General features: G+C 41.3%; 1 protein-coding gene across 1 annotated transcript; it reads left to right on the top strand.

Annotated features, from left to right (window-relative positions):
- Positions 1 to 3414: 3414 nt before the first annotated feature.
- Positions 3415 to 4840, top strand: LOC128732323 (helicostatins). The gene is made up of 3 exons (XM_053825567.1): positions 3415 to 3719; positions 3782 to 3906; positions 3975 to 4840. Exons 1-3 carry the CDS (start codon positions 3415 to 3417, stop codon positions 4103 to 4105), a joined length of 561 nt encoding a protein of 186 aa, XP_053681542.1. The 3' UTR covers positions 4106 to 4840.
- The last annotated feature ends 8984 nt before the right edge of the window (positions 4841 to 13824 follow it).

Below are 13824 nucleotides of genomic sequence, written 5' to 3'. Positions count from 1 at the left end.
TACAGCCACATCCAAGTCGATCGATGACTCAATCGTTGGTTCGAATCCTTGAAATTTCGTCGCCAGTTCCTCCTCAAAGAGTTCCCAGTCAGAAAATCTCGGATTGCGAAATGTTGCAGCGTTCAAGGAGACACCCAAATGATCAAAATATATAAAGCAATGATCAGATATTGGTGTCTCATTTGAAACATGCCATTGTGCCAACTCATGACTGATCCTGTTAGAGCAGAGTGTTATATCTAACACTTCCTCTCTACCAGCTCGTATGAAAGTTGGACAATTGCCAATGTTGAGTATTCCAAGGTTGGTACCACTCAAATATTCCATCAAATCAGAGCCTCTCAGATTGATATCCGAGCTGCCCCAAATGATGTGATGGGCATTGGCATCACTGCCTACAATGAGCGGAAGCCCACTAGATTGGCAGTATCTCACCACATTTCTGAAATCGTCGCTGGGAGACGGTTCATCGTGTGGTAAGTATGCAGAACAGTAGACATAGCGCCTATGGACATCATCCACGACGAGTTCTACTGTGACTGCACAAATATCTCGAGTAGTCAACTCAGAGATAAGGCATGCACTAATTGACCTATGCAACAATATGCATGCCCTGGGTATCAAACGAGGATTTGTCATACCAGTTTTGCTGAAAACAGCAAAGTTCTGGTTTCCAATATCTGTCGAATGAAAGTACCCCTTGCGAAAATATGGCTCCTGGACCAATGCGATGGTGACAGAGCCATTAAAAAGTTTTTCGCATAAATACAAATTTGCTGCCCGTTTGTGTTGAAGATTTATTTGTGCGACTCTAACTATTTGACTAGCGGAGTATATGCACAAACAATCTCCAACACAGATCAGACAGCAAATTGTAAGCGAAGCCAATTAAGTTGGCCAGAACGCACTTGGCGTAAAACCCATAAGGGAAATTGGGCAGGACTACTATGCTGTTCCCACGAAACGCAAGGGACAACAAAGATCGACCGTACCAGAGCCCCGCATGGCACAGTAGGGGCAAGATGCCCAAAGCACTCCGTTCGCGACTGGCATGTTTTCACCCCTCCAGCCATTCAGTCATCGGCACGGAGATAGACCTTGACTTAGGGGCACCTGATTTGCCGACTCCCGGCAGGATCAGGTCCCGTGGCTCAATTTTTGCCCAAACGTACAATTCGGCACCAACCGCCAAAGGGCGTAAGTGCAGATTGTGTAAAACAGACCGATTAAGAGTCTCTCTCTCTCTCTCTCTGTGCTAAGCCAGCTGAGAAAATAACTCTCTCCCGGTGTGCTCACACCCCGCAGCCGCGCCCTCCGAAAATCCTGCGCCGAACTGCACGATTAGGTAGCCGGAAACCACACGGCGAGTGTTCCACCTTCTCTGTCTGCATACGACAACCAAAGTTGCGTACCACCAGGTGCGCAACTTTGGCTACCGTACCCCAGCCGGCACCTCGTGGAGGTAGAGATAGGAGTTAGAAAACAGAGGTGATATATTTGCACATGTTCACTCATTTGCCAGCCTAAGTTGGTTATGTTATGGTTATGTTAACAAACAAATGCGTTAGAACTGTCAAAAGCGCGATGCGCAAAAGTGTTGCAAGTAACCCCGGTGTTGCAAGTATCCCCAGACGACGGTATCAAAATGAGTGGAAAAAATTGCAGCAACAAAATCCAAAATAAAAAAATAACGGTATTTTCAAAAGTTTTAGTCGTTTATGTCCCCTTAATGACGTTTCTGTGAAAACAATGAAGACGATAATGCTTTGACCATGGTTTTATGTAAATTGCTTTATAGTGCTTTTGTAGGCATTCATAAACTTTAGAATGTTACTTGGGAAGCTTGACCAAGACCTGTTTACGAATCGAATAAGAGATTTACGCTATTGACAGAATAGTCTAAAAGAGAGAGAAAGTACAATCTGTTTGCGGCATGGAATAAAACCAATACCTATTCGTATCAACGTGTGTAAAGCAATGCAAATCAATCAAAACTTACTGAATAAAAATATTTTAGCAACAAATATCTTAGTTACCAACAGTTTGCTCCAACATAAAAAAAATCAACCACGGATTCGCATAAATGCTGTCACGTTCAACAATGTAAAGAGGTACCTCACATCAACGGTTTGCTGCTTTATGAAGCTATCATTTTCAGAGGATATTGTCCGCACTGACATATCATTGCTCTAAATAGAGACAAGCATTTTCAAAATTTATTATCTTTCAGAAAGATAGTATTTCAACTGTTTCGCCGGTGAGTACTGTTCCACATTATAACTAGAAACCAGAGCAGAGCACATACCTACATGTTACAGCAGGGATGAGACATCCAATACTTAATACTTTTGTAGGAGCTGCCATCCGGAAGCTGGGGCAGCACCTACCCAAGTACCTACATACCACTCGAACGCTTCAACATGTAACCAAACAAGTGCAGGCATAATTAATGATTTGTTTTGGTGTAGTTTAACATACGCTCAAAGCGGTTCACCATTACACAATGGATCGCTTAATTGTCGCCCACGTTCCTACAGGTAATTAATTTCCCGCAGCAACAATAGACGAAACCATCTAAATCGTTGCGCTTTAAGGGAGGCGTTATTCAACAAAATGGAACAGAAAACGATCACAATTCAATGTTTGTTGGATTACTCTATAATAACTTTGAGCTTATTGCCCTTTCATCACAACTTTTTGCGATGCGAATTACATCTTATGCATTGTCCGTATAAAGGAATTTATATTAGGAATAAATTAAAAAGTTAACTTGATGATCGTATCATATTCGATTACCAATGTCATTATGTAGCATGATAAGAATAGGACATTGTAGCACGAAACGTGGATGCATTTTTTCTTCATTAATACTTTAATCCGCTCCAAACTGTTACTGCCCGACCGAATGCCTCCAAGTGGTTTGCTGAATGCTGAGTCGCATTGTATCGAATAGATTGCAGCTCAATGCGAAGGAAGCAACGAGCAAAAGTTTTGCATTTTTATTACATTTTTTTTCTCCCACAACCCCCACAGTCCTCTTCCATAGTTACGGAAGCATGCATGCCACCCACTAAGTACCATCCTGAAAACTGACACGTAAAAATGTATGTATTTACGAAGCGGATTATCATCTCGATAGCTTACCGCCTACCCCACAATGGAAGTGCACTTTTTTCGATGTTGCTTGTGGTCGAGCATTCTCTTGTTATGCTTCACCGATGATAAAAAAAAATATATATTTCCACTGAATATTAGAATAAAAAAAACTATTGATTTGTTTCCATTACGAACGATTGTTCAATACACAAGTATCGAATTGGAGAGCTTCACAAATATTAACCGTAATCTTGCATTTCATCTCTCATTGCAGTCGCTTGCATCACAGCCAGAGGAAAAAAAATCAAGTCGGCAAATATGCGCCCGAACAGCACAACACCGCTGATGCTGATGATGAGCTCCATCACTGTCATTCTCTATCTGGCATGTGCAGCAGATGGTTCCACCGCGTCGGATCAGTTCAGCAATGACGGCCAAAGTTCGGCGACGGCGGACTCGGACGACCGAGGCCAGCGTGAGCTATCGTCAGCCACATTTCAGCATTTGCTCGCGGTTCGCTCGCCCAAATATAACTTTGGGCTCGGAAAGCGAAGATACGTCGAGAACACTCCCGGTGCCAAGCGGCTGTCACACTACAATTTTGGCCTGGGGAAACGTGGCCGGTAAATATAATGAGCTATTGTTTGTCATGTACAACCTGGAATCCACTCTTCATAACTTCCAGGTTGGATTTATTTGACTATGAAGAAGACAGCCTACCGAGTTGGAGTGATGAATACCCAGGTTTAATATCGAAAGACATTCCTGACTATGAAGCTGATCAGGACAAAGAGGCGGAAAAACGATCAGGTGGTAAGTTCGGCATTCTCTAAAACCGATGAAACCATTTCTTTAATTTCATTAATGATTCATTTTAGGTGGGTATCGGTATCATTTTGGATTGGGTAAAAGACGAACATACGATTTTGGACTTGGCAAACGTTCATACCAGGGCGGTGAAGAGAAACGGCTACCAAACCGTTACAACTTTGGACTCGGACGTCGTTAATCGAGAGCCATCAAACAGCGCCTAAAATCGCATATCGAAATCCACTAAACCTGAAAATTGACCTCTATTGTGCACCCAGCAATGACGTCGAACATCAACAAAAGCGAACGACTTGAAACCATAATAATACCACCACACCAGCGACAGACCAAAGCCAAGAACCCTGCGAGATTATGTCCCCCAAAACGATAATCTATTGCATTTGCAAATTTTTTGTATTGATCTCTTTGAATGACTTTTTCGAAACATACATTACAGTGTAACAAAAATGCATACTTGCTATTCATTGTCCTAAACTATCACTAACCAAGAGCAAACTTTAATTCGGAGACGTGTGCTAATGTGCCAAATATATCAATATACAAATTACTATTATGACATAAGAGTTAAGAAATGAAAACCTGCAGTCCAACCCCACTTTTTTAAAATTCTTTCGAGTTTTCTTTCTCAACGTAATTAAGCTTGATTTCAGTACAGAATAGATAGGTTGGATTTGGTAGGAGAGCCCAGCTGTAAATACAGGACATCAGCAATTGCAGCACAATGTTTAGTCGATCATCAATGAAATATTACGAAAGCTTCCGGTATAACTGTTTACGACCCATATCGAACTGTTATACTATTTATGATAAGGTGCCGGTTGGAGATTGACATTCCTCTAAATGAATGCTACAAAGTAAAAACCGTAAGCACGGTTGACAAAAAAACTTGCTTGCTGTTCATATGTAAATTGTTTCACAGTAATATTTTAAACAGTTGTTAACCCATGTGACATCAAAGCATTACCACATTTTAAATAAATGTATACACACCACTAAGCAACATTTGTGAATATGAGCTGTAAGAAAAAGAAACGAAAAATGAAAAGAATGAAATAAAGTTGAGTTAGAAACAGCATTTCCCAACATTTTTATCGATTGAAAGAAAGCTGACTTAAAGCCCAACGCGGGACCCTCTTCCTCTTGGATCCAACCAGACTAGATCTCGAGTTTTACATTGCCACTCCCCAGTAAAAATCTTTCGCACGACGTCGGGCAATCCACAGACGCAAGCAAAAGATTCGCTTGTGTCCCGCCGACGTCATGCGACAGATTCTCATTGGGTCTCTAGGAGGATCACATGAGTGACAGGCAGGCATGGCATGCACTTTTTGCTTTTTTGATTACAGCGCCTCAGGCAAATAGAATTCTAAAAAGTAGTGTATTGGACAATTGTAGAGTTAGTTATTGGCAAGGAAAGTATAGTTTCATCTTTTTGTATTCATGGCGCTATTTACGCAAAAAACGTTAGTTTATTGTTTATTGCATAAAAAATCATCTGACTACATGTGGTCTTAATGAACTAAAGTTACATACATAAAATATCACAAGCTACTAGAAATCCGTTGCCGAAAGGTTTTTGTGGACACGTTGAAATCGAACAAGTGATATGTCTCTTGGAATCGTCCGCTCACACTAATCATATGGCCATTGTTACCGTAAACAGTGTTTCTAGGAGGTTGTTGTAACCATCGTCTCGGTCTTAGAATACGTTGTGGTGCGTAGATATGTAGTTGACCAAGTAGTGCGGAACTGTCAATCTCGGAACGTAAAATTTTTGCACCGAAAACAGCTTGGTTGGTGTTCCGACGATCTTCAAGCGCACACCGGTCTTCATAAGAAGGTAAGTCTTGCGGGTGCGTCCATGGAAGATTCCGTAGAGCGTATCGAACAAACTTATGCTGCACTGATTCGATTCGGGAAATCCATACTTCTTCATAAGGCGACCATACAACTGACACGAATCCAAGAATGGATCTTACCAATGAGCAGTACAATGCGCGAAGACAAAGTGGATCGGTGAAGTCAGCAGCAATTTTCGAAATGAAACCTAGTTGGCGGTTGACCTTCACTACAATAGATGAGTAGTGGATTTTAAAAGTTAGTTGATAATCTAACAGAACGCCTGGATCCTTAATTTGGTCGACTCGATTCAAAATAGTCCCGTCGATGGTGTAGTTGAACAGAACAGGATTCTTCAGACGCTGTTTAGAAATCACACAGCACTTCGCTATACTAACCACAAAACGATTTAGTCGGCACCATCTGATAAACCTGTCCAGCACATCCTGTAGACGGAAACAATCATCTAACTTGCGGATGGCAAGGTATATCTTCGAACCATCCGTGTATAACAGCACACTTCCGTTTGGTAGGATCAAAGAGACATCATTGAAGAAGAGAGCGAATAGAAGGGGTCCCAAATTACTTCCTTGAGAAACGCCGCACTGCGGAGTGAATATTGTCGATTCAGCCGATCCTATCTTTACATATAGCTGTCGGTTTGTCAAATAAGATTTCAGCCAATCACACAGTCTATCCGAGAAGCCGGGACGGCGAAATTTTGCGTACAGTATTTCGTGTAGCTTTCGGCTTTGATATCTGTATATACCGCATCAATTTGCACACCACTGTCCATGTTGCTTATACAGAAGGAAGTGAACTCAAAGAGGTTCGATTCTACGGAACGCTTGTGGAAAAACCCATGTTGGGAAGTTGTAATATAGTGCTTGCACGCTTCAAAAACCACTTTATTCAATATGATCTCAAAGCATTTTGATCCAGCGGACAGCGATGTTATTCCACGATAGTTGGCAATGTCCGTTTTGTCTCCTTTTTTGTATACTGGTGTCATACACGAGCTTTTCCAGGCTGTGGGAAACGTTCTAGTTTGCAGTGAAACGTTGAAAATCGCTCGCAGAGGTTCTACCAGAACACCGGAGCATTTTTTCAGCACGCACGATGGGATGCCATCTGGCCCAGCAATAGATGATAACTTCAACTTCGCGTGTGCCGTAATACCCATCTCAGCACTGATATCGAAAACATCCATGTCGACAACGTCGACGGGAGCAAGGCGAATGGCGTTGCTAGTATCTGGGTCATGGAGCGTTGCGGTAGAGTTGAATATAGTCCTGAAATGTGATGCGAAGAGTTCACACTTTCCATCGACAGTAGAAGCGGTTAGTTCACCCAATCTCATACAAGTAGGTAGACCATGATTCTTTCGCTTAGAGTTCACAAACGACCAGAACTGTTTCAGATTCCTAAGTAAGTTGCCTTCTGTCTGAATAATATGTCGTCTATACAGCAATCGGTTGTAACAACGGTATACTCGACTCGCTTCCTCAAATAGGCGTTTGGAGAACTGGTTTTTATGTTGACAGTATTTCTTGAGCATTTTCGAACGTTGTCGTTTCAAATACCTCAACCGCGCATTAGATTAAGGTGGTTTTTTGGGAGGTCTGAACGGAGGTACCGCCTCAGAAAAACAACAACGTAGTTTATCATTAAAAGCAGTAACAGCATCATCAGCATTCATATCGACGTATACATCAAACCAATCTATTTGGGATAGCAATCCTATGAGGTTATCAAAATTAGTTTTACGAAGGTCGTCAGTCACCGACTTGATGCAGCAAGGGCAAATTGCTGTGGAGGGCGCCCTGGTACTCCACAGGCTCCGTTGCAGCGAGAGAATTTATAGAACCCCCTCCACCATTCATCCCCCTCGGCACGGGTTGCATCACACCTTGGATTAGGGGTTTATCCATTCAAGTTTTTACATAATAGCCATGGATAGCAGCTACTACAACCATCTCCTTTAGGGGCTTTGGACTCTCTGCTTTGGTTCCTGGGAGTCAAGAGAACCGTCCTGCAGGCGGAGAGATTACACATCAGCCTTCGCATGAGTACCCCCTTCTCTGTCCGCATTCCACCGGTTATCCGATTTCCACTAAAGAACATATCCCGGATGGAGGGCCACGAGGAGGTCGAGATAGGAGTTGCTGAATAAGAGGCTGTGGAACCTCATGGTGGTTCTGGAGCGCATTTTTCAACCATTTACCATCCATTTGAATTTTACTTTGAACTTTGTATTTTAGAATAATACAAATCCGTGGCACTTACTGGTTCAGAACTCGGTAACCACGAAATAGTATCGGAATCTAATTATCTTGTAAAAATGGCAATTTAGTTCCCTACAACTTTTTTACTTGGAACGAATGCGCTGCCATAGCCTTGCTTTTTTTGCATGTGCTATGCTATCGACATGTTTTAAGGAAAATATCTCTGACACTATTCTCTTTTGAAACCGCTTGTTTCTTGAGCAAGCTCTTAGTCATATGAATGTCAGGACATTCCTGCTGGTTCTCAACAATAACGTGTTTATCTTTGTATATTAAAGATGCAAACGCAACCCTCTCAGAAGCGATTATCATTATTTGACTTATAACATTTGTGCAGGCCGGTGATGCACTTCTGATGAAGTTCACTACTACGGTGGAAGTTGTTCTCCAAATATCAGGGATTCTAACAGCCCTCTGTCGAAGAACCTTGAATTTTAATTAAAAATTGCCATGCATCGGCATAACAGGTGTCCCGAGTCTTTTTTAAGCTTGGATAATGTCCTGTGATAGCGGTTTGGGGAAATGTCCTCTTATAAGACCAGTATAAATGATTAGTTCTTTCTTCGAATGCTCCAGGATTTTGCGAATTAAATTATTTGGAGAGATAAACTGTTACGACTGCCTAGCAATGAAAATGTTATTCCAATTTAATTCCAGTTTCGCACATTTCCATAATTCATACCAAAACTCCATTTTTAAACCAGAAGAAGATAAAGCTCAGTAAAAAAGCAATATAACTTAATTTGATGTTATGGTCGGGGCCACCACTGATCCCAATGGTAATCACAACATAACAATAGTCAGAAAAGTTTCGATCAATTCAGTGACATCTGCATGCATTCATTGCGTGGTAAAATATTCTATTTGTAAGGTAAAATTGTACGTTTTACGTCCCTAACATCCAAAATTAGGGTAAGTTCTTGGACACTACAGAATAAAACGACCAATTGGAGCTCCGAAAGCACTGAAAGCTGATATTCCGGAGTGTCTAATTTGTTGTATTTCTATTTTAATCTATCTACTACCTATGACAGCAAAAAATAACTCCCCTGCAATTCGGAATATCTCCGTCAAAAGCGATATCAAAATTCACTAATATATTGTTTAGTTTATTGATGCCTCAATTTAGATTGGTTCGGTTCTTTTAAAACAAGTTGAATTAAAATGGAATAAAATTAAATGGAAATGGAATAAAAGTAAATGGAGGCTAAGGTCTGATTTCAAGCACCCCAATTTTCGACGTCGGGAACTTAAAAGTTAAGCAAAATAGTTGCCTGTGACTTGCTACAAGAACTAGAAACCTTTAGTTGGCGAAAGAAAGTTGATCAAGACTAACGGGATAATTGCTTTAACTTTGCACATATTGGGTAATTTAGAGATGTAAACTCGTTGAACTGTCTGTAAAAAATCTGCTTATCACTAAAGAATGCAACACAATAATATTGCACTTTATTTTTGTGCCCCTTCAAATTTTTGAAGGAGGGGGGCGACATAAACTTTTTTTTTTCAAATTTGTATAAGCCTAAATAAAACAAAAGTTTGCATCACCCCAATAGGTGGATAGTGCAAAAAGATGCGCTATGTTTTATTACTGGACTTCTTCAAAGACACTAACTTTCTTAAATTACGCGTTTTTTTCGTAAAGGTACTAAAATCGCGTTTTTCTTTTCGAAACGGCACTACACTGCACTGCATTGGTAGCAATAATAGCACTCTATTTGCTATCAACGGCATTACGATTCTATAGCGCCTTACAAAAATTTAAACTATACTTTCTTCAACAATATTGTAGATAATAACCAACTCTTCATTTGCCCCATACACTATTTTTTTAATTCTATTTGTAATGAAATCCATTACTATCGCTCCCAAGGAAATTCTGCGTAACCTACCGAAATCGAAAATCTCAGATTACCTGATTACATATTTCTTTCGATTCAGCGCCGAATCATAATCCATCTAACGAGTACTGAGTGCTGGACTGCAACGAATTTACGGGGTTCTAAAAGATGCTTTGCTAAATCGCTCATCCGATAATGTCGTTACATGACCAAAGCTCGGAGTTTTCGAAAGAGGAGAGCTGAAAAAAATTGCCGCATCAATTTGTCGTTCAGTGTAACGGGAAACTGGTATATGGTTCCAGCAGAACATCCAGGTGTCAACATAACGTCAGCTGTCAGAACGACCGTCAACACTGTGACGCAGAATCATATGTGTTTAGGTTTAAGTATTGTTTTCTTATGCATCGCTAATAGAATCTTACCTAGAAACATGACTTACCATACGTAAAATTTAACAATTACTCAGGCTAAAGTGGTCTCCCAAGTAACCGCAAGCATTAACGCATAACCCCATATTGGCTGTAGCTCGGCATCGCTTATACCAGACAGCGGCATATCAGCATTTCGCATGGTTATAACACTTATGTAAACATCGCTAATGCGTTTAAGCATTACCGTAAATTAGCATTATTAAAAGCACTATTTGCGTATATAATGTTACAATATGTGGCTTACAAGCTTTTGAACAAATCTTTAAAACGTACCGTAAGTGTTAATAAAATGCTTATACCTGACTTCGTTTTTGCTTATTTACGGCCACTACTCATGCTCTGTTTCACCTAACAGCCGCTATCTCTTTTCATCCAATTGAATTCTAAAACGAACTACGAACGATGGTTTAAGTACGACTAATTACAACCCCACTCATCTATAACAGCTGTGGTTGAGATATCAAAGGCGCCAGCAAATGAACGATGCAGGGATACACGCACCCAGGTTCGAGTCTCATGAAGGGTAACATTTGAAATGTAAAACAAAACAATTCAATCGAGTAACGCATAGCCTGAGAAGCAGCTAGAATCTGCGGCTTTAAAAAATAAATTTGAAAATATATTTATTTTTGTCTTTTGACGCGCCGGCCGAATTGATGTTTTTATATTTTTTTCGCAAACTAGCTAAAAATAACGATATGTCGATAATGCAGGCGAAGCGATGTATAATATATGCCTTAATGGTGCTTTAGCAATTGCTATTATAATGCAGCTTTAATTTGACAATAGTGGGGCCCTTTTCCATTTTATTTCCATTTGGCCGGCCGCCAGCACAGCTAGGGCTATATGGGATTTTTCCATTTTATTACTGCATTTATTGTACATGTAAGAAAATAATACATTATATGCTATGTTTTGTAGCGCACTATAAAGCATTACAATTGAATTGATATAAAGCTTCGTGGTTACTTGGGCTTATTAATCTAAAGCGAAGATCCAACACTAAGAACGATCGGCGGCGTGCAAACGAACGGAGGATGAACCATGAACTCGCACAGCTCTATGGCGAACCCAGTATCCAAAAAGTGGCTAAAGCTGGACGGATAAATCAAGTAGGAACAAGACGACCAAAAGCGCAGCGAGCAAGATAGTTAGACAAGGTGGAGCGAGATCTGGCGGAGAGTACTCGGCGCCCGAGAAATTGAAAAGCGGTGGCTCAGAAATTCCGAGAAATTGGAGAGCGGCGGCTGCGAAGTCTGTCGATAAAGAAAGGTCAAGTCTTAAAAAGACGTGTTTAAACCGAAGGCTTTGCTTTATATATGGGCCTTGTTACAGAAGACGAGTCGACTCTACAGACAGACAAAAGTAATAAAATTCTTCTTCCATGGGCAGTACATACAAACACAGGACTTTCAGCCAGTTGCACTTCTGTTTTCGTTTCGGAATAATCGTCGACATGATCGCAGAATCCGACGTTCAACATGCCTCAAGGCTGTAGTGCGCTAATGGGAGAATTGGCGTCTTGTGGAGCGCGAGTTTTATACAAATTGGCCAACTACAGGACCATAAAACTAATTACATTATCCGCAGAAGGCTCTATTCACAGCCGCTATTCGACTCTTTATTTTAAGACTCACTTTGTTGTCACATATCACTGACGTATCCAGGTAAATGATTATGTCGAATACTATAAAACTTAAATTCTTAAGTGCGTTATCCTGACGCTTGAAGTAGAGCCGTCAAAAGTGTCAACTTAAGTTTTGTTGGGAAAGTATGCTTAAGCATAATCTGCCATAACCCGTATCATATGACGACATGACTCAATCGTGCAATTAAAATTTGTCAAGTCACGTCACTCGCCTCACAGAATAAGCCTCAATCTATATTTTGTTACTTTCAGTGATTCCATTATCTCCACCGTTCAGTAGAACATCGAAATGTTTCCAACGCCTTGCCATCTTCGAGTTCATCAAGTTCCCTCCCCTATCGTTACACATAATAAATCGCCTCGATTCTGCATTCCGATCGGGCTTTTTCCGAGCAGAAAAGTCCCGATTGACGTGTGTTATAGCATACGATGTATTCCGATCGAAGCGTAATTTCTGATCGGATCCGGCTCCGATCGGTATGTAGAATAGAGGCGAAGGCACCTTGTTTGCATGATCTGCTTTACCATCGTTTGCTTTATAGAAGCATGTCGCATCGTGCCTGGAGAAGCAGCCATCCACCACCGTAAGAACACGTTTCTTCGAGAGATGGGACTCTGCTCTGGCGCGTCTCAGCTGTAGCCAACATGTGACTAGTTGTCGACCAACATTTGAAAAAAGCGGATAAGCGGACGTCAAACAGACCGAGCGAGAGTAAATTTCTGCTGGAGCAGCATAGAAAAATGAACTCTCACTCGTTCTGTTTCACAGTTGCTCCGCTTATCGGCTTATTTTCAAATATTGGTCGACAGTTCTTCTCATTCGTCGGTGCTGTGACGTTAATTGTACTGTGGATATACCTTCATTGTCTGTGCAGATCCTAATAGAATCCTAATCCTAATCAAGCAATTCGTTCACTCCTCGCTCATCAACTTTCCGTCAATACTTTGCGGATACATAAGCGCAGGATGTTAACCCATATCTTTTTCGAGGTCCTGGATTAAGGTCTTGGAGACTCTCTCTCTCTCTCTCTCTCTCTCTCTCTCTCTCTCTCTGTCTCTGTCTCTCCTCTCTGTCTCTCTCTCTCCTCTCTGTCTCTCTCTCTCCTCTCTGTCTCTCTCTCTCCTCTCTGTCTCTCTCTCTCCTCTCTCTCTCTCTCTCCTCTCTGTCTCTCTCTAGATTACGCGCCCTATTACGTAAATCATGTCAAACAACTCGACTCGACTCAGTCACTGTCGAGTACGGGATGAACGGAAGTTACTCAATGCATTACCAAACTAAGGCAAATTCACTTGTGATTTGCTGATGGTTGAGTCACTAATTTTTAAGCGCTGGAATCATTTGAGTGACTCGACAAAATCGTGTCGCACGTGACTTATACATTGCCAAAAGTATGCAACAGTTGAGCAACGTGACACTCGATGTTACTTACATACTAGGGACCTTATATTATAAATGTTTCATACAAGTCTTTCACAAATTTGGCACCATTGGGCAATACAATCTAACGAGCGTAAGTAATAATAACTAAGCACAGTACGCCTAATCGCATTCGTTTAATTAGAGAAGGCTCTTGTTGAACCAAATAGCGTCTAGCGTCAACAAGCGTCTCAGAAGTTGCAAATCGTTTTCGCCTTGTTCGAGCCATCTCAGACGTTAAGCCCTCTGTTGTGGGTGCCGGTGGAGTTGTTGAATAGAACTGTTCTCCTTGCAACGTGTCCGACCCATCGCCGTCCACCAACTTTCACCAAGTGCTCGATGGTAATCTCTCCAAGAAGTGCCTGTTGGCTCATACGTGTCCGCCACTCTCGAATTTCAGTTTGCACTCCACCAAATATTCTCCGCAGTACTTTCC

This window comes from Sabethes cyaneus, chromosome 1, assembly GCF_943734655.1.
Source record: "Sabethes cyaneus chromosome 1, idSabCyanKW18_F2, whole genome shotgun sequence".
NCBI classification, from domain to species: Eukaryota; Metazoa; Arthropoda; class Insecta; order Diptera; family Culicidae; genus Sabethes; species Sabethes cyaneus.
The sequence above is the reverse complement of the archived record's forward strand: the minus strand, read 5'-3'. Positions and strand labels throughout refer to the sequence as shown.